The sequence below is a fragment of the Strix uralensis genome, chromosome 3 (assembly GCF_047716275.1).
Source record: "Strix uralensis isolate ZFMK-TIS-50842 chromosome 3, bStrUra1, whole genome shotgun sequence".
Classification (NCBI taxonomy): domain Eukaryota; kingdom Metazoa; phylum Chordata; class Aves; order Strigiformes; family Strigidae; genus Strix; species Strix uralensis.
The window spans coordinates 34,393,979-34,418,720 of NC_133974.1; the positions used below are offsets into that span (position 1 = coordinate 34,393,979).

At 34.9% G+C, this 24,742-nt stretch overlaps 1 protein-coding gene across 31 annotated transcripts in view; it reads left to right on the forward strand.

Moving 5' to 3' along the window:
* Positions 1-24,742, forward strand: part of RIMS1 (regulating synaptic membrane exocytosis 1) — a 353,684-nt gene that overhangs the window by 201,419 nt on the left and 127,523 nt on the right. For 29 of the 31 annotated variants that reach the window (XM_074861845.1, XM_074861864.1, XM_074861846.1 and 26 more), the window contains exons 8-15: positions 2,045-2,144; positions 6,510-6,633; positions 13,578-13,624; positions 14,787-14,899; positions 15,937-16,067; positions 16,387-16,558; positions 16,679-16,835; positions 18,067-18,138. The exons of 1 other annotated variant lie outside the window; for it this stretch is intronic. In XM_074861845.1, coding sequence (XP_074717946.1) covers positions 2,045-2,144; positions 6,510-6,633; positions 13,578-13,624; positions 14,787-14,899; positions 15,937-16,067; positions 16,387-16,558; positions 16,679-16,835; positions 18,067-18,138 — 916 coding nt within the window. Of the gene's footprint in view, positions 1-2,044; positions 2,145-6,509; positions 6,634-13,119; positions 13,177-13,577; positions 13,625-14,786; positions 14,900-15,936; positions 16,068-16,386; positions 16,559-16,678; positions 16,836-18,066; positions 18,139-24,742 lie in introns of all 31 variants that reach the window. One more of the 31 variants, XM_074861877.1, reaches the window with a different exon arrangement.

The window sequence follows — 24,742 nt, forward strand, 5'->3', positions numbered from 1 at the left end:
AATTATATGGTCATTTGACAAAAATATATTCCTCATTTTTGGTAAGTTTTGGAAGTTTTGAAAGTTGTACAGATAAATTATGAATATAAATGTATTTAATCCTTCTGTGCAGTCTTCCACTCATCCGTAGCAAAGGGGCTGAACTGTTTTGAGTAAAAAGTGTATGTTTATCCAGCTTCCTGTCTGCAAGACATATACTGCACGTTGCAATGCGCTAGTGGAATCCTACCTTTTCTAGCTCTACTGTTTGCATTTCAGTCAAGTAATTAATCTCATAATCCACATACATAAATGTCATCTGGATGCAAATGTTTGCAAGGTCAGTGTTTAAAATCCACACAGCCATTTGGAAACAGAAATTTTGTAGAATGAAACTATACTTTTACACAAAAAAATTTGAAAAAAAACCCTCTTAAAGCATAGTAGAGATTATATTAAATGTGATTCTAGTCAATCTGCTGCCCCAAAATTAAGACGTTGGCAACATTGTCCAGTTGATTTAAATCCCTAAATTAGTAATTTGTAGCAGATTTTTAGGTTCGTGTCCCTAAATTGCCAGAACAGTAAAAAGAGAGAGAGTGCTACTTCTGAAGCTGGTGAGGAGTACAGTGTGCCAGTTCAAGAATTTCTCTCTCCATGTATATTTTTAAATATACTGAACTCCAAAGATGACTGAGATTTTAATTTGGGTGTCTTCCTCTCCCTACTGAGAACAACAGAAACAATGCAAAATATGAAACATTCCCATCCGCTTAGGACTGAGTCTACTTCAAAGGGCTCTGACACTAAACCACTCCTTGCATGTTGTTGTCTGATAGTTCAGTCCCTCACATGTGACAGAGATGTGGGTTGTTGGTTCTGCTTGTCATGGTGGGAATTAAATCAGGAAAGAACTTTGTGAACTTGGTAATGGCATGTCCTGGGTAAGAGCCATTTATCCACCTTAAAGTGAGATAGTGGGGCAGGGAAATGCAGTAGATGAGAACAGCTTCTAAGAAATGTCTAGTAGTCTGTAGCACAAGACTGATTTTTGCTGGCAGCAAGCAATTTTTTTAATATGTGAGAAAAAAGGTTGGTCCTAGTGAGAAAGGTAGATTGGAGAGTTTCTCTTCAATTTTTCAACTTTCAGTTTTGTATAATATGAACTAAGGCCCCCACTGATAAATTGTCTTGTGACATTGCCTTGTGACACCCTTGTTGGCAGGTAGGCTTTGGGATCTTCTTGGGTATATCTGTATCAAAGGTCCTACTAGTTAATGTGATTGCAACGTGGGGAAACAATACCTAATGAACCAGCGTTCCACTGTTTTGTTTTATTATAAACCTCCTCCCAGGATATTCCTGACAAAAAAAACCTGCTGGAGAGAATAAGTTGGCTAAAGAGAATAGCAAGTCAGCAAGACTACATTTTGTTGGTTTATATTTTATTAAAAATATAATCTCTTGAGGACACCTTTTTTTTCTGTTTTTCCTTGTCTCCATATCATGCAGTCATCTTCAAAAATACCTCTCTTCAGTTTTGTTTAACAAAAGCCAGAAGTTGCTGTTTTGTCCTGTCATGTCCTTGGATGAGAGGGCCTGGATTTTAGCAGTAGCAACATTCTTATGAATTGTTTGCACATGTTTCATAGTAGTGTATTTGCTAGGTTTTTAGTTGTACCAACTGCGTTTTGGGATTTTCATGTTTGATTTTATGTGCACTTACACTTTAAACTTAAGCACATAACAGATAACTTTGCAAAAAGTCTATTTTCTTTCTGCAACAAATGTAGATACTTAGCAAACAGCATAAGATTGACTAGTCAAACACATTAAAAAGAATATCAATTTTATTCATTCTGTGTCAGCTTCTTTTCAAGTAGATCTAGCCTTTTTATATCTTCAACTTTGTCTTTAAGCCTCTGTAAAGCCCAAATTGACAGTAGATTTGCTTATGCAGATTTTAAATTTAATTTTTAAAATAATGTGAAAACCGATCTGTGTGTATATTTATGCTTGATCTGATGTTTTTGGCTTGGAATCTCACAAATTTATGATTAACCAGGTTGTTGGAGGAAAAATGACGGAATTAGGACGACTCGGTGCCTTCATTACCAAAGTGAAGAAAGGTAGCTTGGCTGATGTGGTGGGGCATCTCAGAGCAGGTAAATCAATCAATTGCATATAAAATATATTGTCTTTTAATTATGCCTTTTTTTAGTGCAGCTGTTAATTTATATTAACATTGGTCATGTGATATGCTAATATTTTTTAAATACAAACTGTAATGTATGGCATGCCCCAGTTGCCTATATTTCTAATTTATTATTAACTCTAATCGCTTGGATGCATGAGCAAAATACAAAACACTCCTTGATCAGTGCTGTTGTCAGGACTGAGTGTCACTGGTAACATTTTTGCTTGCTAGCTCATTAGCTGCTTGTTACACTCAATGGAAGCAATGCAAACGTCTAACTGTTTCATTGTGGCAAACAAAATTCACTACAGGTACTTTACATGCACTATAGTGTCACCTAGAGGATGATGCGCTGTGTACACAATGGACTTTATTAGTGCTTCCTTCAATTGAATGGTTACAAATAAAAATGTAAAACAACCCAAGAAAATCATCTTAAAATATTTCATTTATATAAGATGTATATATTGCACTTACAAATAAGTGGCTGTGCTGTTGGCACCTTTCAAGCTTCTAAATGAAGCGAGAACTGTGCACAACAGTTGGTTTTCAGAAGTTATTTCTTAGCGGTTTATATTTTTACCATGGCTCTAAGCAACTAGTTTCCATGTGATGTCTTAGCAAACCAAAGTCTATGCAATGCCTTCTTAGGAATCTAGAAGCTCCAATGACAACTTGTATGAATTTAGGATATTTGCATGAAGCAAATAATAATAAAGAAGTAGAAAGATGATGAGTCTCTAAAAATATCCTACTTTGTTTTGGAATTTGTTTTTTACCAAGTCAATATATATGGTGTTGATAGCACCAATTATTATAGTTTTTTATAGATTTTAACTGCAGATTATAATTACAGAAAATTTGTCTCCACTAATCTTGAACTATTTGGGTTGAAATATTACATTTCCAATGTCTGATCTAGGTTGTTTATATGTCAAGGCTATTTTTAATTTCTAAAAATATTTTTCGAGCCAAAATTATTTCGCAGGAAAAAACACATTGTTTTGCACTGTTTTAAATTAATGAAAGTCTATTCATCCTATTGTATGGGACTAAAACACAAAAAAAAGGCATGCATGAGTCCTTGCTGCTAGGGAAACATGCTTTTTCATCTTTATGAAAAACCTCCAAAATTTGGCTAATTGATAAATCTTTGAGTAATTGTACAAACCTTATAAATTTTAACAAAGACAAATATGAAGTCTTGCATCAGGAACAGAATAACCCAGCGCAACAGTAAGTGCTGGGAGCCGATCAGCTAGAAAGCAGCTTGGCAGAAAAGAGTCTGGAGGTGCCACAGGACAGTAAGTTGAACATGAGTCAGCAAAGTGCCCCTGCAGCAAACACCGATCATGTACAGGGCTGTATTAGCAGGATTGTCACCAGCAGGTCGGGAGAGGTGGTTGTTGCTCTCTATTCTGTGCTTATGAGGCTGTATCTGGAGTACTGTGTTCACTTTGGGTTCCTGTAGTACAAGCGAGATACTGACAAACTGGACCAGGTTGGGCAGAGGGACAGAAAGTTGATTAAGGGTCTGGAGGATATGGCCTACAAGAAGCTGAGAGAATGGGATTTGTTCAGACTGGCAAAGAAAAGACTATGGTATGGTCTAATTCTTGTTTTTACCTGGCTAATGGGAGTCTGTAGAGAACCCAGAGCTGGACTGTTCTCAGAGCTGCACACTGATCACACAAGAAGCAATGTGCACAAGCTGGAATGAGGGAGATTCTGTTTGTGAAATATTTTTTTTCTTGTATCTAGAGAACATAAAGGCTTGGAAGAGGTTGCCCAGAGGAGATGTTGCATATCCTTTCTTTGAGATACCCAGATCTCATCTGCTAAAATCCCTGAGCAACCTGGTCTACCCTTTGATGTTGGCCCTATTTTGAGAAGGGGTTGGAACTAGCTGACCCCCAGTGGTATCTCCCAATCCGAATTACTATTTTAGAAATCAGAGAAATTGTAGAAATTCAGACTATTTAGAAATTCAGAGATTTGCAGCATAACTCTGAAAACTTTCTGTCTCTGCAGAGCATGCATCAGTAAGTGGGGGGTAGAATGCAAGATGCATTAATATTCCTTTCTAGAGGCATCTAAGATATCCTGAGATATATGCCTTACCAGCAGAAGTGGCTCCATAAGGGTGCAGGGTCCTGTAGGTTCTGCCAGCCAGCTTTGTGCAGATATCTTGGTTATCCTAAACATCTATATTGTAAGGTCTCTGACAGCTCTTTGACTGACTGACTTGCAACTCTGGACTGCTACACTGGGTCTTAAGACCAGGGAATTCATCTTACCTGAATTTGTAGCAGTGTATCACAGGATCATAGAATGGTTGAGGTGGGTAGGGACCTCTTGAGATCTCTAGTCCAACCCCACTGCTTAACCAGGGTCAGCTAGAACAGGTTGCACAGAACTGTGTCCAGTTGGGTTTTGCATATGTCCAAGTTCTGAATGTCTGGTTGGTGTTTTTCTGTTTCCATGCCTGTTGCTGAGAGCAGAAGGCAGAATGTGAGCCTTATAGACAGCACCTAAAGAGACAATGTAAAAGGACTTGACTGGTCAGAAAGGTCAAGAACTGGACAAGCTGAGCAAAAGGTGTTGATCTGGTTAGAACTATCAGTAGTGTCATTTCACCCAAATCTCCATTTGAATCTAGTTTTCATTAAAAGTAATTGAAGCCACTTCTGTGAAGTTAGCATTCTAACTATGATGATCTTATGTTTAATCATCTTGGCGATTCTTTTTTTACTTGTTTGATGTCCTAATGACTCTGAAAAGTAAAAAAGCTACTTAAGTCCTCTAAAATAGTGATACAGGCACTTTACATGTTCCTATTCAGGATTCTCAACCATGTTGCACCTATTTTGTCTTCTTCAAAATGTGATAGATTCATTACCGTGTAAATTAGGTTTAAATCATGTTACAAATTTAGCATATAACCCTGTCTGTTTTTGCCATTAAGTTATAACTATTGCGAAGCTGGCCGCATCTTGTTCCTTTTAATGCTTGGAATGCTTTTGTAAATTAAGCCAATTCTCTTTAAAGAAATCAGTTTTTCTTTTAGGGAAAAACAACATGTTAGATTATAACAGTTGTTAACTTCAAAATACAGTCAGAATTACAGAAGAAACTGAGTTGTATAAATTTTAAATGTTCCTAGGCAATATCTAATTCCTGTTCCCCCCGACATAAGATTATGTAATAAATATACAAAATATTTAAAACCATTTCAGCTAAACAACAAGGTATAAACTTAAACTTAGGTCAGCAAGCATTCATTGTCTGTCATTAGCAAATCCTCATGTTTTAAAGAGTGCCAAAATGCTTTGAAAGCCAGTGGAATACTCTGTGGAGTCCTTTCTTAAAATATCAAAGTATAGGCTGTTTGGAAAAAAGGGCTGATAATCTCTGAACATAAAGAGAAATTGAAACCATGTGTTTTGGTAGATAGGACTTCTGTTAGGATAGTTTTCCTTGGCTTATTAACAAACTCAAATCTGATCATTTGGCTTAGATCTCCTCAGAAAGGAGCAAAGCCAGCAGCTGGTTGTTCCTGACTGAATTTGATAAATATAAAGTCATGGTCAATGAAAGAAGTTATTTGTGGCATCAGATAGTGATTGTGAAGTTTTGACTGCTGCATATGATGGGGTATGAGTGTAAACTTACCCTATGGTTCTTTTTTTAGAAACTATACTTCAAGATTATCACCTTTTTGTAAGGCCTAAATACAATATAACGTACATGCTATTTAAATTCCAGAAATGGCAAGCTGAAAAAAGAAAGTTATCTAAATAACTTCCACATCATGTTTTCCTTTCTGTCCCCCTTAACATCCTCAGGAGACAGTGACTCACTCCTTGCTTTTATTTTTACTTCATTTGACACAGACAGTGAAGACTGTCCTTATAGAGAAATTGAAATGCACAGTATATAAATTGTAATATGTCATGATTTTTAAAGGCTTAAGGGTAGGTATTTATATTTTTCATTTTTGAAGATTAACCTGTTTCCAAAGTTTGTTACTGGTAGTTAATAAAAGATCTTTTTAAAAGACTCTCTCATTTCTTAGCACAATAACAGGTCCTGTATTACTTTGGAAATACTTAATATGTTTGTGCAAGTGATTTCTCTAATATGTTTTGTCTGTACAAATTGTAGCTGTTCTGAGAAAGGAGCCTTGATAGTGTCTCAAAAACCTTTTCTGGGTTTCAGCACAGCTTTTTAATTTATTTCAGGCAACGTTACTTGGTTATATAGATTTCATAAATGTTTTGCATGTTTTTGTGAAAGAGTATGAATATGAGATAAACTTCTCTTTAAATTCAAGGGGATGAAGTCCTAGAATGGAATGGTAAACCCTTGCCTGGAGCTACAAATGAAGAAGTTTACAACATTATTTTAGAATCAAAATCAGAACCTCAAGTTGAAATTATTGTTTCAAGGCCTATTGGGTAAGGCTAAAGACTTGTTTCTTAAGCACAGTTATTACTTCTACTAATGGGACTTTTTAAGGGACTATTTGTGAGTTCATTATTTTTTATCTCTTATTGATGGAACATGGTTCACTTTCTACTGACATTCTCTTTATGCCATTTTCTTCACTGACATTTACAATCTTGGATCTTTGCAGTGATATATATATATATATATATAAGTATAAATGGTGGTCAATGTACTAACACTTTTGCAAGTGTCAAAGGAAAATGGTTGGATCAAGTGGACCTGTACATGAGAAAAATCTGTTTTTCATGCTTTTAGATTCACTAAATCAGAATAACTTATGAGTACTCATGAGTAGAAGAAAGCATCAACAAACATTGAGCATTGCAGGGTTTTAGTAAGTCAATGCTAGTAGGACTTTAAAAAGGCCTCCTTTAAAGAGCTAAAAAATGGAAAAGGCTGTATTTGGCCTTAAACAGCACTGTCATCAAGATCAAAAGTGGAAACAAAAAGTTTAATCAAAAATTAGCATTAATGTGTTATGTTTACAATTTTAATATTTATTTATTTCAAATCCAGGTTTGGGGTTTTATGATAACAATTCTTATATTCTGGATTTCCCAAATAACACTTAGAAAGATCATAAAATCTGTTTGAATTGATAAGATTAGTGGGGTTGGCCCTGAATTTGTCACAATTGTTTTAGTGATATTCTACACTCCTTCCCCAAACACAATTCTATTGGGACTGTTTTGAGCCAAGTCTTACAGGATTGAATATGAATCATATATTGTAAATTCACATTTATATTGTGGAGCAGAGTCACATGATTAACAATAAAAAGTGACTCTTGGCTAGTTTAAAAAAAAAAATAAAAGGATTTAAATCTCTCTGTAGCTTGTCACCTTCCCAGATTTCATGTGCACTCACTCTAAGTCTCTAAATAGCACTATCCTGTAGGTAGATGGTAAACTGTTTCCTCCTTATGAATGCACGATTATTTAATTTTGAATTTGCCCGTTTTCGTGCTAATTATAATTTTTATCTGTCTCAAATATAATGTTTTCCATTTTAGAAACAGAAAACACTATTAGTTTTCTTTCTGACTAAACCATTCTTCTTTTACATTTATGTCAACGTTAGCTTTTGATATTTGGTTTTGTCTATACTGTGCAAGTGTAGCTATATTTTACAAATGAGTTCTGCCTTTTTAATGGCAATCGCTATTAAAAGTACTTAAATAAAATTAACATTTGTTGCTAATTCCAGCTATGAGTTTGACCTTCTAATTGAAAACGAAAGCTTGATACAATAATAGTGGTTGTTAAAGGCTAAAATTACCATCCAGATGGAGACTGTGGGGGAGTAGAAACCTTATTTTATATTCTTTAGTTGGATAAATTAGGAGGTATTCCTGACTGAAAATTGCAAATTCAGTCCTCCATCTTTGTAATTAAAAATAAAATGCCATAAGGAGATTTTTTGAAGTCTAGTTTTTATGTTTAAATCAGCAGAAATTAAATATGTTGATACTGGACCTGACTTGAACTCTATGTCTCAGATAAAGAAAACCTGAAAATAGATTTGTACAACTGATGTAAAAAGAAAGCGCTAGATTAGTATTTTAAATAATGAGCTTTAGATATATTTGTTGCTATCAGTATGTTTGCAAATGTTGTGTATCCTTAAACTTTTAAGATAACTTCAATATTAAACCAATTGACTTATTTTAGTTTATTAATTTGATAAATCTGATAGCTTCAGAAAGTGACATACAAGGTGAGCACATTCCAGTGACATATTCTTGAAGAAAGATTAAGATAAAAAACCACAACTGTTGAACTGAGGCATAGAACATGAAGTGCATTTAAAAATCAAAGAATGTTTCTGAATCTGAGCAGTGAATTTTACGCTAAAAAAGTGCACGCAGAAACAGTACCAATGAGATGTAAAGTTTTGCTTTGGATAACACATGCTTATTTTATCCAGACATAGGCAGAAATGGAGCACATCAGATTGTGGCTTTTATTTTGAGATAAATGGAGTCTTGGCATGGAGGTTTTTACATGCTATAATAACACTATTGCAGAGTTGTGTCTTGATTTTTTTGTTTGTTTGAGGGTCAGGTGGGTTTTTTTGGAAAAGAGCAAATAAATATATCAAAGTGACTAGAACATATAACTTTGAAATTTAAAGATATTTCCTTTTTCCAGTAGTAATGAGTCATGGTCCTGTTGTTTTATGTCAGATTGAGATTTACCTGTCTGTCATTTTAAAAGAACAAAAAATATCAGATATTGTACAATGAAGGAAATCCTGATATTAGTTAACAAAAAAGAACATGCTACACAGGATTTTCTTTTTCTTTTAATAATTATAATCTATGTAAATTGTTTTACATAATGGAAAATGGTTTGCTTGCATTAATAGATTACTTTTTTCCCCCAGCTTCTCCTTGTCTTGTTATCCAAACAATGTGATTGTTTCAAATTAATTTTATTTAATCCGACAAATCTAGTATATCAGTTTTGTTGATATCTATCTACTTTAGTTGCTGACTCAGCAAAATTCAAGCTGCTTGATACAACATTAAGTGGTAATCCATTACACCTAAAATTCCTGTGAGGAAATAGGTTCCCGAAAGACCTGAAAAATGATACTTCATCTGCATAATTTAAGTGTTTTCATCTCTCAGTATTAATAATGCAGATAGTGTACAAGCACTTTTAATGGTCTTGATTTAAAAAGTCCTAGCATATTAGGTCTAAAAAGCCCAAATATGACACAGTTTGGCTTAAGTGAATAATGGGAGGACTGTAAGCCCACAAATTAGACCGCCCATAAATTAGACTGCCAGTTACAAAATTGATGTCTAAACAATTTTCTCAGTCTTGTAAGTTTGGATTTCTGTGTCTACCAGCAAATGTAATTTGGCATAATGGATATTTGTAGGATGTTTATTAGAGAAAAATGTGAAACATGTAACGCTATTAGCAGATGAAGGCATAACAACAATAAACAGTATAACCACAATACTACCGTGAAAACTCCATAGAAACTAATTGACGCTAATGCTAATGATTGCAACACAAGGTAGATAAGAAACCTATAAAAAGTAGAATTAATGGGTTAGCTATCTAAATATGAGGGGAAGAAGTACCTATGAATATGCATACAACGTGAGAGGTGGTTAATATAGGACAGCGTAGAAAATTCTCTGGCAGTATGCTTTTTTGAGAAGAAACCTGACATCATAACTAACTCACCGTCTCTTGTGTGCTCTTGTGAGCTCTATGGGATAGCTCAGGTAAAACAAATGTTTTTTCATTTGTCTCTTGTTTTCTTTGTCAGATGCTAGCTATGTTTGCTTGGATTTCCACAGATAGTATTGCCAAAATTGTTGTTTCTCTGGTATGATTCAGTGACTGCTACTGTGCTCTAGATCCTCACAAGGAGGTTGAACCTCCATCATAAACCAGGCAGTAGGGAATTACAGTGAGTCGCTCAAGTAATGTAATTAGTGCAAACTGCAGATTGGTCTACGGGTTCTGATGGGAAGGAATGGTTTGGGGAATAGGAGGCTGAGCATCGGGAACAGGTACTCAGAAACTCTGAAGACTCTGTGGGGTGTAGAGGATGATGCTTCTCTCTCTAGAACAACCAGATTTGGTGCAACCAGATTTGAATTTGGTTTGTCTTCAGTGATCAAGCTCTTGACTATAGCCTTCAGAGAAGTTATAGCTGTTCCTGTGTTTTACAAAATAGTGATCCTCACAAACCATGTATCTGCACAGAGTAATCTCAACCTAAAGTATAGTTTGGTTTAATTTATTAATTCATTGAGGTGTGGAAGAATCAGACATAAGATAATCATATGTAACATCACATAAGACCGCAAAAAACCTTTGCCTTCCAAGGTAGAGATAGAAGGACAGAATTCGATGTTGGCAGGTCTTTTCTGGGTGTGTGTCTGACATTATTTTTCTGACGTTCACATTGCTCTGAAAGGGGAGTAAAATTTTTTTACTAGTTTACATAAGTGGTGGTGCAAATTCTTACTTTGTTTTTGCCATTTGCTTTTAATAGTCTCGTTTTCAATATTTGAATTCAATATCATGAATTACTATTTCTTCTGAAGAGGTTTTTTGTAAATCATAGTGCCAGGATATTTTCTGCAATCCAAAAATAGAAGCAGGCTAGATAAGACTAATTTTCTTACCTAACAAATTTTAGATTATAGTTTCTCTATAGAATTTTCATTCTTTAATTAAAATGCCAACATTAAAAAAAATACCCCTCATACATTTGAGAAAGTCTTGTGCACCAGTTATTTTAGTTTTGTGCATGTAATATTTAAGAAATTATTATGTAAACTGGATTACTGAATTTATAAGAAATTCACATATAGACAGAAGCATAGCTTTAAATTAATTCATGTACATTTTGAAATCAGTAACAGAATGCAGAACTGTTACGGAGATTGTTAGAATACTCTACCATGAGTTTGGTGGTCAGTACTATATTGCATACTTAATTTATTTATTTATTTTAGTTTTGCAGTTCAGTGCGGAGCTGTACTTAAACAAGATAAATATATTGGGGAAGAGATTTCCTATCTGGTTTTTCTCTATATATGCACATATGATTACACATAAACACACATGCATTTTATATATATATAAAAAAAATAGATCTAAATAATACATTTTTTCATACATAAATTTTATATATTTTTTTTAAAAAATCTGTCCACTGTACTATAAAGTTTTAGAGATTTCAAATAACATTTCTATTGCAAACCATCCATTTTGTCTAAAATTGAAATTTATGTTCTAGCTTCCACTGTTCCTGTCAGTTTTTCATAAGAATTACGAGGAGTTTAGAAAAACAAATTAAAAAAATTGTACTTTTAGTTCTTTCATATCTGATGAGTAAAGTCTTAAGAATGATCTGATTATTTTTTTTATTTACCTTTAACTAGTGAGGACTTTTATCACCAGCTCAAAGTGAGGAAAATACTCTCCACTTGATCATTTTTTTTCATGATGTGACATCTTCATTCCAGTATCTTTTTTCCTCTTGTAAACTGTGTGGATCTGATTCTCATGTTGATTTATTATTAGACTTTTCTATGTCAGTCTAATAATGTGAAGGTGCCTTAGTGTACGTATAAATCAATTCTTAAGTGCTTATATATGTAACTAATATTTGAGGCTTATTTTTCTACTATATTGTCAAACAATACTGAAAAAAATCCGAACAAAATTAATTTTAGCGTCTTTCGTCACCCACCCAGGGATTATGAACCTTGACACTGTATGTTGCACTTTCCATGTTGAAACACTCCTTTCACACATGAGCCTTCATTTAGATATCCTAAACATGATGTTATTATGAGCAATGCTATACTGCAGATGAGTGTGTTCATATTCTAGCACAAGAAAACAGTACAAACTTAATGTTGCATTGAACAGAAAAATCAGTTTGAATATGGTAAGTAAATATTTCAGGCTGCTGAGAATTGCCCTGGAAAGAGAGAAAATGTTAAGAGGAAGAAGTCTGCACAGCAGCCCTGCGGTGCAACAGGTTGTGAATCTGTTTATATGTTTTTAAAATTGTACTATGCCATGTCAAGAATGGTAGTTATATTTCCATGAGTCTTGAGGAAACTACATCACTCTTGAATTACAAAGTCAAGGCAAAGAAGCACATTTTTGTTTAGTGATGTGAGATGTAAGCTGATATGAGACATTAACTTGGAGCTGAAATATGCTTTTTTGAAACACAGGCACCACAAGTTTAAATTGCAGGACATCAAAAGCAAATTTAAGACTAATTGATTTGGTACTGTTACATTCTTTTTCTGACTTAAGTGTCTGTTTCTTTTTCATAAGTGACTTATATACCTAGGAGTCTTAGTTTTATTAACTTCCAAGACAGTAAGATGGTGTTTCACTGAACACAGAAATGCCTGAATACCTTTAAAATGCTCAGCTTTAGACTTAAAATCTTGTAAATGTTCTTCAGAAATGTTATTTCAGTTCCAATTTTGGATTATTATGTGTAGATGACAATATTTTCAAGTAATTCACTGAAAAGCTTTGTTTCCATTTTCCTGTTCTGCCGCTTTGCTAACATTTGTACAATAACGGTCATTTCTTGCTCTTGCAATGTATTTTCAATGATTACTGAGAACAGAAGAGAACCAGGAGCTAGCATCATCCAGATTTTGATGGAAGAGTAAATTTGTTGATGGCAAAATTTTTATAGATGTGTGTGGACTTAACCAGTTTGATTTTGCTTATGCTTGTATATGTGCTGGGTATGTGTATGTCCAAAAATGTCCATACCCAATCGTAATATGGTTTTGGTTTTTTTAGCCTTTGAAGAAATGCCTTATTCTTCTGTTTGTTTAAATTTGGTAATGTTATTTGCTTTTTCTTTTTGTTTGTTTAACATTGCTAATGTTATTTGCTTTTTCTTTTTATTATTATAAGACATTTTCATCAGTTTCATTCCGTGAACTCCTTGAGACGTTTATATAAAAATTACTAGTGAGTTAATCTATGTCTTATTTTTTGGATTTTTTTTCCTCCAAAAAATAGTTGAACATGTGTAGCTGTACTACCTTTTGCCACCTTTCTCTTCCTAAAAGCTCTCTAACCTTATTGTTCTGGTTGTAAAAAAATTGTGGAATCCATCCACAATATTAATATTGTAGTGCTCATATTGTTATGTCTGCTAGTTCCTTAACTTGAAAGAAATAGTTTGCATTACTAAGATTTTCATGAATGTTAGTGGAAAATATGTCTTTAAATATTTCCCCATTCTTTCCTTGTAGCCCATTAGAACAGAAACAGATCCATATTTCTAAAAAGTGTCCCAGAATTGTATTTGTCACAGCAGAAGGTCATCTCTATTTTTTCTAATTACTATGTGTATATTCACGTTTTAGTGATATTCCACGGATTCCTGAGACTTCTCACCCTCCGTTAGAGTCTAGTGAGTACACACCTCATTCCTTTCACTAAGCATGGTCTTGTACCCAGCACAATCGTTTTGGCTATGAATTTTCTGAAAGGCGATCACTGGGAGACTGCATTAGCTCCTAGGTTGTTGTATGACAAAATTCAGTGGGTTTTGGTCTTGTGTGTTAAATTCCAAACAATACAGATTTGATTAAATCTATACAGATTTCAAATGTAGCAGAATTTTATTGTTTTCTGCTATATCTTGTGTTGTTATTACCATACTGGTATACACGCTGTGGCCCGAAACAGTCATCTACTTGCCCTAACATAAGAGAGAAGACAGGTATAAGGGATTGCCAAAGGTACAAATGGTGTCAGGATTTCACCCCCTGCACCATCCAGCATAAGTCCACAGTACTTGTTTCTCTTTTTCTTAACAAGAAAATGTTGGTTAGGTGAACTTTTTCTCTATCATGTTTTAAAAGAATGGTTTTCTTTTTAACTGTCCCATTTGAATGGTGTCAGCTAGAGTGTGTGAGGGCCATGACTCCCAATGCTTTCTCATCTGAGCCTTGTGTGAGATGCAGCCAGAAGCCTTCCCTGGGACAAAGTCCTGTGGGGGCACTGAGTGCTGTTATACTTGTGACAACCTCATTGCATTAGTGAGGGCTCTGCAGCACTGGTGGAAAACTGCTGATGTCCAGCAGGCACCAGAGCATCCTCCATGCCAGATGCATGTCCTGCATATCTTCCTGTGTGTCAGTTCCTTGGGAGTTAATTTCAGAGGCTACTGGGAGTATAACTCATACAACAGATGCAGGTTTATTCATCAAAGATTTAAGATCATAGAATCATAGAATAGTTTGGGTTGGAAGGGAGATGTGTAATTCTGTCAGAAGACAGTATTTTATTTAAAACATTTAGTATGGTTTGTCACTGCTTTGAGGAGCACTTTTTAATATGTTATTTCAAATAAAACAAAAGATAGAAGGTTTAATCTGGGCTAAGGGTATCCAGACAGTCTTTCTCACTATGCTATCTACATCAGTTTAAAATCTTTCTGTATATTTATGCAGTTATACTGTATATAAATACAAACTTTATACAGTTCAAAGAAAAAGCAATTTATAAGTTATCCAAATTCACTTCAAAATTTTGGATGGAAAGTTCATGTGTTTCTTGTGTATTTTTAGGTTCGAGTTCTTTTGAATCTCAGAAGATGGAAAGGCCTTCTATTTCTGTTATATCTCCGACCAGCCCTGGAGCCCTACGAGATGCACCACAAGTCCTACCAGGGCAGCTTTCTGTGAGCATATTTTGTTTTTCCTGAGTTGTTAATGAAAATCTATGAAGTGCTGGTCCCTCAGCCCTCCACATTCCCAAGGTCTATTGGGAGGTCAAGAAAAATATCTGTTGTTGGTGAAGACTCACGTCTTTCAAATGTTTTTTAAGACTCTCTGTACAGACTCGCAAGCCATCACTGTAATCACAGCAGAGATAAAGAATTGTTGTCTTAATACACCAAAGAACACAGGAATTTACATTGAGAGGAGCCCATAAAAGTACCTTGTAACTTGTAATCCTGTACCCTCTGCATAGAAAATATTGACTCTTCTGTGCATGCCCAGTAATCCACAGATAACAAGCATAGTACCACTTTATCTTCTTTATGGAAGCCTTTAAAGAACTGTGTATTTTTTAAGAGTTAGACTCTTCAATAATACATTTTGATTTGGATACACACTACATCCTGGAACTGTCTGTAATACTAATTGAAGCTGTGCTTATTAAATATACTGTGAGTACTTAGACTTTGTTCTGTACGTTCTTGTATTTTTTATATTGATCATTCTAATTTTTAAGTATACATCAGACTCAAAAATTTCATAATGTTACGATTCTCTTAAGAAATGATTTAGCTATATATTATACTTTTCATAAGAACATTTGCAAGGTGACAAATCAGAGTAGATAAATTTCAGCTATGCTTCGGGTTTAGCTGCAGTCAGGACTTCCTATTTGAATGTAGCTTTTAACATGCAGAGCTAAGATGCTGATGTAAATGCATTCATAGATACAAGATTATGCAGTGAGTACAATAAACAATGTAAGTATACTCAGGCACCACCATTTTATTCAGCAGTGGTAAATACAAAAGTCTTTGGTATATACCATCATCTTTTCCATCTAACTTAAATATTAAGGGATTTGAAATAAAATATATCTGATTCTCTCTTGGAAAAAATAATGGTTACTTTTACATCGTGGTTAATGTGATGCAGTGTGAAAATTCTGGGTTTTTTCCATTTTCATCAATGTTTTCTGATAACTTGATTCTTGTAGGTTAAACTGTGGTATGACAAAGTGGGACATCAGTTAATAGTAAATGTTCTGCAAGCAACAGATTTGCCACCAAGAGTAGATGGACGCCCCAGGAATCCCTATGTAAAAATGTATTTTCTTCCAGACAGAAGGTAGTAGTATTTTGGTTTAGAAAACTATCTTGTTATTTACCATGTATTGAATCAACTTTTAAGTGAATGCTTATGAAGTAAAAAAATCCTTTTTATAATTCGTTATAGTTTAATTATAACAGAAAATTGCGCTTGAATAGTGCAAGTCAGTATCAAATTAACTTTGAGGACTGTATGAATGTGATCCACTGTACAGCAAATACTTTTCTCTTTTAGGCATTGTCAGATCAGAAAGAATGAGAACAATAAGTGCTGATGAATAGATGGCATTTTGTGATTTACCTCAACAAACAATTTACAACAAATATTTATGTTTCAGTGATAAGAGTAAAAGGAGGACCAAAACAGTAAAGAAAAGTCTAGAGCCAAAATGGAACCAAACTTTTCTCTACTCACACGTACATCGTAGAGATTTTAGAGAACGAATGCTTGAAATAACCGTATGGGATCAGCCACGAGTTCAAGAAGAAGAGAGTGAATTTCTTGGAGAGGTGATACATGCAATCACATTTCCCCTGAGTTCGTTGTTTGGTTTGAATACATATGCATATATATCTGTTTGTGTGTGGTTCCTTGAAAATAAAATTAAAACCTGATAATTTTTCTACTAGATTCTTATAGAGCTGGAGACAGCACTTTTAGATGATGAACCACATTGGTATAAGCTACAGACACATGATGAATCTTCACTACCTCTGCCTCAGCCATCACCTTTCATGCCAAGAAGACATGTTCATGGTGGAGAAAGCACTAGCAAAAAATTACAGAGTAGGTCCAAGTTCCATTCATCTCTTTTAAAATTTAAATTAGAAATGCTGAATATGGTATAATGGTATTTAACTTTCATATACAAGATAAAAATGCTCTTTCATACTCTTTAAACATAATGAAAATGAGTGGCAGAGAAGAGATGCAAATTATGACATTATGACATGGCAGCCTTTCACCTGTGACGCATAACTTTCAAGTATGTGAAACTTGTTGGAATTGGTTTGGCTTTCACTAGCAAAAGAAAATTGTTCAAACATTTGTTTGCATAAATTTTCTTTTAAATAGAAAGATGAAGTTCATCATTATTTGATACTTTTTTTAATAATTAAAAACTTTTTATTTAAAAAAAGAAAGTCCTTAAAGACTTATGAAGCTTAAAAACACCTTTCGTCATAAAGTTAGTCTCAACCTCCAATGTGCTCGTTATACAATCAGGTGAGAAGTGTACTTGTGCAGCAAAGAGAAATTGCATGCATGCATTTGGGAGTTACAGTTGTTCTGATGAGTCTGATTACAGGTTCGTATGAGGTACATTAAAATAATTGAAATATTTGAATATTGTATCGTCTGTGTTCATTTAAATTAATCTAAGATTTATTTAGAAATATGAAGAACATAGGGGATTATTTTAAAACATGTTTCCAAGCTATTTTTCTGTTTTTTCTTAAACATGGAAATCATTCATTCCAGCCAATGCGTAGGAAATTGGTGCACATTCAGGAATGAATTATAAAAATGTGATACTGCTGTAATTGCTACATGAGGATATGTATAGAGAGAGCAAATTAAAGGTTAGTTTTCATGAGATATTTGAACTTTTCTAAAGCTGGCAGTACTGTTTCCTCTTCCCCTCTCTCACCATATGCTGCCACCTCTCCTTTCCTGTTCAGCAAGCTAAAATTCAGCTTACTCACTGAAATAGCACGAAAGGTTTTTTTTCTTCTTCGAGTTAACTTTTTGCTGGTTTAGTGAGATAAACCATCCTAGTAGAGGATTACTGAAGACTTGAGAGAAGGAGAAGGGGAAAGGAGGCTGCAGCAGCTGTAAGATGTTAAATTGGCTCGACTGTCTTGTGAAACATCACTGTCATTCACTGCAGTTTAGATCTCCTCTATTGTTTAGACTTAAAATCATCTTTTTAAGTTCAGTAGTACGTTAAATGAACATATTCTTACATTTTATTACACGACCAGATGTTCAGGTATTTGTTTACCTTACTGTTGTGCAGGATCTCGGCCAATCAGTGATAGTGACATCTCAGATTATGATGTTGATGATGGTATTGGAGTTGTTCCTCCAGGTGCGTGGGTGAACAGCATGGTCCTGCTTTCTTCTTCTTCTTCTTCCTTTTTGCTTGTTTGTTTGTTTTTTGTTTTTTTTTTCTTTATAACGTTTCAGAATATTGAGGATACGGGTTATGGAGAGTGCATTGTGAAAAAAAAGTTTTGCTGATTATTCCATGGTATCTGTCCTAAATTGTGATGAATTAAAAGATTCTACTATTCATTCATTAATATTGCTTTTACATATCATTCTTCATATGTGAACCACTGGGTGGTTCAAATAGTGGAATTTTTTACTGCATAATGTTCCAAGCATTATTTAAAATATAAATTGAATTCAAAAAATCATTTTAAAATAATAATTAAAATTTCAGTGTTTATTGCAAACATTTTTTTTTTATTTTGCTTTTTGCTTGAAACTTAGATATAATGCAGTCTCCCATGGACTTTATTGAGAATGCATGGCTGTAGATTAAGATGCATGTAGCATGGCTATATCTTTTAGAGTTTTCGTAAGCCTTCATGAACTATCATTACCTAAATGTTCATAAATATATACTTGTAGAGACTATCATGGTTTGACTTCTAGTTCAGCACTCCTTACATACTGAAAATCTTGAGGATCATTTTGGATACCACATTTTTCTACTTCTATTTGACCGTTGCCACAAGTCAGATGCACATGTGTTCCAATTGTCCCAAACTAACTGGAGTCACTATGTCATTGCCAGCACTGAATCAAGTGTTTCTGTGGATCTTCCTGATGAAAATTGCTGAATTAAATCATGATGGGATTTGGAAAGCTCTTTATCTTCCTGATCTGTGTCTAAAATAATCTGAAAAGTTATTTATTCATTATATAACCATACAAATTGTTTTGCTGATTAAGGATACCAATTAAACTCAGACACCAGAGTGAAAAGAGTAGGCGTATTTTACTAGTGATAACTAAAGAATGTAACAGAGTAATACAGAAAACATGCAGTAAGAAAAGGCAGAATAATGCACTTAAAGCAACAAATAGGAAAATACAGGGTAATGCATCAAATCATCACTACACTGAGAGGGAGAATAGTGATTAAGAGAGATACCTCACCACTTGCATACGTTAACATCACCCAGATCTACAAACGCTGGGGAGCCCTGGTTACAGCGAGGATTTGGAGAGCCTTTCCCAGCAAATGGGAAGTCCTACGCGGTGCATCCATCTGTAGGTGAGGCATCCAAAGTTGCTGCAAGTCGGCAAGCCAGAATAACTGGCACCTTTGTTTTGAGTAGAAACATCTGGTTTCATCCTCTTCTTAGATTCCACCCAAAACCTGGCCAGGGCTCGGGGGGAAGAACCAAGGGAGTTTCTAACAAGGCTGAACACTTGGGTTCTCAGCCTTGAGCAAGGCTAAACAAGGAAAGTTGGATACATTCTCTCAGCATTTCATCCTCACTACTGATTATATTCTAAGCTACATCTTTCACTAGTGAGCATACGTACTTTGTTAATGATTACATACTAAGTTAGCAACTTCGGCTCGGGCCTGTTGTTCAGGCTTTAGTACTTCAACACTTTAGCACTTTTTACATCAGCATAAGTGGGTTGTTATAACCTAGCACAGTACCTACTAGCACAATGGTTATCAGTTATAAAATATACAGAATTTATCTATAGGTCAACTCTGGCTTGGGCCTGTTGTCCAAGCCTTAGCACTTCACAAATAAATCACGTATCTTATTAATGCAGTATCATTTTGATGTTTACTGAGCCAAATTCTCCTTCTTTTGATGTTTATTGGGTTCTTTCCTTACTTTAATACACTTAACACCTGAGTTACTAAGAGGGAAATTTGTTCAGGTATGTCTAGTAATGATATTTGCTTTAATGAAGTGATTAATCTTGATATTTTTACATTGGCTGAGAGAATGAACATTTAAAATTAAAATAAATCATAGGTTCTAAATGTTTTTTCTTGTTTATTATTTAATTTTTTTATTTGGCAATGTAGATACTGGGATATCTGTTTAGACTTACTTACATTTAAGATTTCCTTATACTGTGTTAAGAATTGGGGCTTTTTTTCAGCTGCCAGTTCTTCAAGGCATCCATTTGCCATTTGAAATAAGCCATTTTTCATCTGACAGGAAACATTCAAAAATGTTCAGCTGAATGCGTTGGACTCTATTCACTGGGTCAGCACTTGAGAAACTGATTCTTATGGAAATTTCTTGGGACTGTGCATGCTCAGGTGTGCCTTTGAAGAATGCATGGGTCCAAACGTTCTCAGTGATCACTGTAGGAAATTGCAATATTTAATCTGTAACAATAGGATTTACAATGAGCTGAGAGTCTCAAAACTATAATGTGCTTGCACGTGCAACCTAAATTCTTAAATGGGGGTCAGACTTTAGGCTCACAGGGGCGAAGAAGATTTCAGTCATCAGCCATGAATGTGTGACAGTCTAGAAGTATATGAAAATGCATTTTGCAGTGAGAATTGGAAAAGGTTGCCAGTCCCATGATCTATTGAATTGCTTGAGAATCTTAGGCACAGATTCACAAATGTGCCTAGACACCAAGTTCAGGTATGCATTTCTACCCTCCTATCAAACCTTCCTTACTTATCACATTGCTAAATCTTCTAAGACTTCGGAGTGCTACCTTCAACTACACAGAGTGAAAAGTACAGTATCTTCTCCAGCTAACAGTCTCCTCTGTTAAAATTGAATTGCATGCAAGTACCTTGTTGTGCTGCAGGGTTTTTACCCCTTCCTTCCTTGTGCCCCCCAATACCATGTACCTCACCAGAATGCACTGCAGCTCTTGTTTGGCCCAGACTTCCCACACATTATCCTGCAAGGAATGCGTGTGGGAGGGAATGACGAATATCCATATTGCCCCATAATGTAGGATGATGATGCAGCTCAGGTGCACTCAGACCATCTTGGCATAGTCTCTGTTGGCTTCAACTAGATTAGTCTAGGATTAAGATACTGCTTCTCAACAGAAGTAAGAATGTCAAAATTGAGTTTTACATGTGATGCAAAAGAAAATGTTTCCCTTTACAGCCCCTTTGCCTTCCTTTACCACTTGCTGATGTTACCCACCATATGATAAATAAGCTCTATATTTATTAAAGGTATATTCTTACAGTTGTTAATTTATTCTATTTTGCCTTCTTAATATCTCAAGATTTTCACAGAGATTATTGCTCATTTTCTAAAAAACGGACACATAACTGCAAAATGTAGAAGCACAAAAGTTCACTTCATCGCCGCCATAAGCTGAAAAGGAATAATGAAAATATTTTGGCTAATTTAAATAATATTGGAAATCCTTAAAACTATAATTTCAAATATTTAACCAGTTGCTAAGACAAAATCTGTATTAGCATTTAGTAATAACAGAGAAAACTATTTTCCTAGAGGTTTCAACAGCTGCAAAGAATCATTGCTTGTCAATGGAAGTAAAGACTGCTGCATTAAAAATAATGGCACTTTGATAACTTTAAGAATATTTTAAGAAAAGTATTTTTCCCTTCTCATATCACAGATCTGTCTTATCTTTCATATAATTGTACTGTCCTCATTTATTATTAGTATCTTGCAGTGATATATATAATTTTTTTTTAAATCAGCTCATAGAACTGTTCATAAAAGGAGTTCTGTCAACAGCTGAAAGTAACTTTGAGACTCAGCTTTAACAGAAATTATTTTTGACAGGTTTTTGTGGTATGCCCACACCTGTTTACATGAATAAAATATTATTTTAAATCTCTTAGCCTTTCATATGAGAGATGCTCCACTCTTTTAATTATCTTTGTGATCCTGAGCTGGACTCACACCAGTAATTCCATGTCTGTCTTGTACTGGGGAGCCCAGTATTCCAGATGTGGCCTCACCAATGCTAAGTATATCAGAAGGGTCAGTAAAGGATCAGTGAAGGATTTAATAAAAACTGAACATGTTTTGAGGCCTATCAAAACTCCAGCAACTTTCTTAATTAAAAAGAAAAAAGATGATATACAGTTGGTAATATTCCAAAGAGTATATTTAATGAGCTGTATTGCTTATTCTATGGGTAACTCTTCACAACAATTTATTTTTCTGTCATATGTAATCTGTATAAATGGTTGCACTGTACTTACCTTCCTCCTGTAGCAGCAGGGTTGCACCCTGTCACTGTCTGTATTGTCTTTAAAAAGAAAAATGTCCCTCATATCAAACATTTGCTAGAACCATTTTCATCATTCATCCAGCTTCCATTTCATGTCACACCTGACAGTTTCCCATGAGCAACTGAGAAACTTCTGCATAAACTACCATAAGCTTGATTGCTGCTATCATGCTGGTCCATGCAAAAAATTTCTCTGCTCACTCTGGAGAGCACAGAGCCTTTGTATTTGAGGATATGAGAAATGTTACTGTTGCTGTCACTGTCGTGGTCACTATGGAAGTATGGATGTGATTTGACCAACTTGATTATACTTGAGCCAATACTTAGGAGAAATGTGAACTGCTCTTGCTCTGTCTGTTCTGTAAGCTTTGTGTACACACAATGCACAAGTTTCAGATGTTGTTCCCTGGATAGCTTGACTATGAATATTGCATAGGATAAAATCATCTTTCTATACCAGATTTTTAAGTGTACAGGATAATCCTAGGTGTATGTTTTTAGGCAGTCTAGAGATACACTACAAATATATTTTAAACTGAAATTGATATTTTTTTTTTTTTATTTTTAAATGCTATGTATTTCAGTGCAGTTGCCTAAAGCTTGGAAAGAAGTTTTTGGTTTCTTTGATGTTAGTGTTGAGTAAATGTAAACTAGTCTTCCTTCTGATGGAGATGACAAGATTTCATCTAAAACAAGCTTGTTTGGAAAAGGAAATATCTTTTTGCACATACAGCTTAGACTTAGTTATCCTGGGAAGGGGAACACATCCAGCTTTTGTCACGTGTAGTCTTTTTTCTTCCTCCGACAAAAAAACAGTATTTTTTTTTGTAGCAACCTTGGTACAGGAAATGAGGGAATCTCCATTGAAGTGCTGAAGGAGCCCCTTTTTTGCTTCAAAATTTGCACCCAGTCCTTGTCCTGAGATCAGGGAGATCCTCATGTTTCTTTCTAATTCTATTACACAACTCTGAAACACTTTTTCATCAGATAGGGTACTTCAGCATCACAGTACATCAAATCCTCTGAAACATTGGAGTCCTTCTTTGTTAAAAGGTTGATAAACCTTGGTAGATACTTTCATGCATGCTATAAACTTTACAGACCTATTTTGCAGTCAGTACTCAGTACAGATTTGCTATTAAAAATGCTCTTTTAAGTGGCAAGCATTTGCTGGTTATGTAGCTACTAGTGACCTCTCTTGTAGTTACAAGTGAGGTCTCCCAAAAGTTTTTCTCCATGTTTTCTCTGGTTTTGAAACAATAGCCCCCACCTTCTCCAAACTTGACTAATGTCACATTTTAAATATGAAATTGCATTATTTTTATTTGACATGTCTAACTCAGTGTTGTTTGAGAACAGCGTACACGTGTGCTCAACATTATGACCCCTGATGTTTGTTGAGCTACATGATGTGTTCTTATTATGAGTGCTTTTCTTTGGGCCCAATCCTACCCTCTAAGATCTATCAATACTCATAGTGCTTGCTGTTTCCCTGATTTATTAACCTATCCCACCCCTCTGCTTCAACAAATGGAAGAAAAGAATTATTTCCCATGTTCTCACACCAGCCATTATACAGTGAAGTAGAAGACACAAAAGTTGGACAAAGTGATAGCAGAACTTGCAAAGGCCTTTCTGCATATGTTTCCTAGCTGACAGTAACCATAAAGTCTGTAGTAAAACTGTCTAATCATCTTCTTGTCAACATTCCTATCTGCCTTCCCTATCATATTTGGAGTAGTAAATATGTTAAAGGCAAGAACTTATTGAAGCCAATCAATCTTTTTTTATTTTCTGAAATTGCTAGAAATCTGGTGTAGGGCTGAAAGCTACTGTAAGATACTACAGCACCTAGGTGCTCTTCTGTTATCTTTGGATAACGTTTGCTGGTTTGTTCAGTACTGTATAAAAGGTGGACACAGTTATGGAGACTGTGATATTATAAGCTGTATAATCAGGGAAACTAGCCTGAGAATTCCTTGGATGATAAAATGCATCATCTAGCAGGTCCTTGTTCTGAGTTTTGTGTTACTAAAATGAATCTGTTCTATGGTGGAAGATATTCTTATTTTAGGATTACTTACCACTGTTTTAACAAAGCATTTTCCTCCAGGTCTAACAATGAGGTAATGCATTCAGATAAGTTACATTAGAATACGTGGTAAAGTGGTACACAATTTGGGAAAAAGCATGAATGATTCCTTCATGTTTGTGGTCAGGGTACAGACTTGCAGCTAAACAGGTTATTAAGTGTCACTGAACACATGACCAAGCGTAATCCAGGCTCTGTATACACCCACACTTTTAAGAGGACTGTAAGAATTTGGTAGAAGATAGAGAAGAACTGCAAGAATTATAGAAATTATACAAAATATGAAAAAAAAATTGAAACTGTTTAACAAGATCCTTAAAAAGTGCAACTTACTTAATTTATCCAATTGACTTAGTCTTTTCCT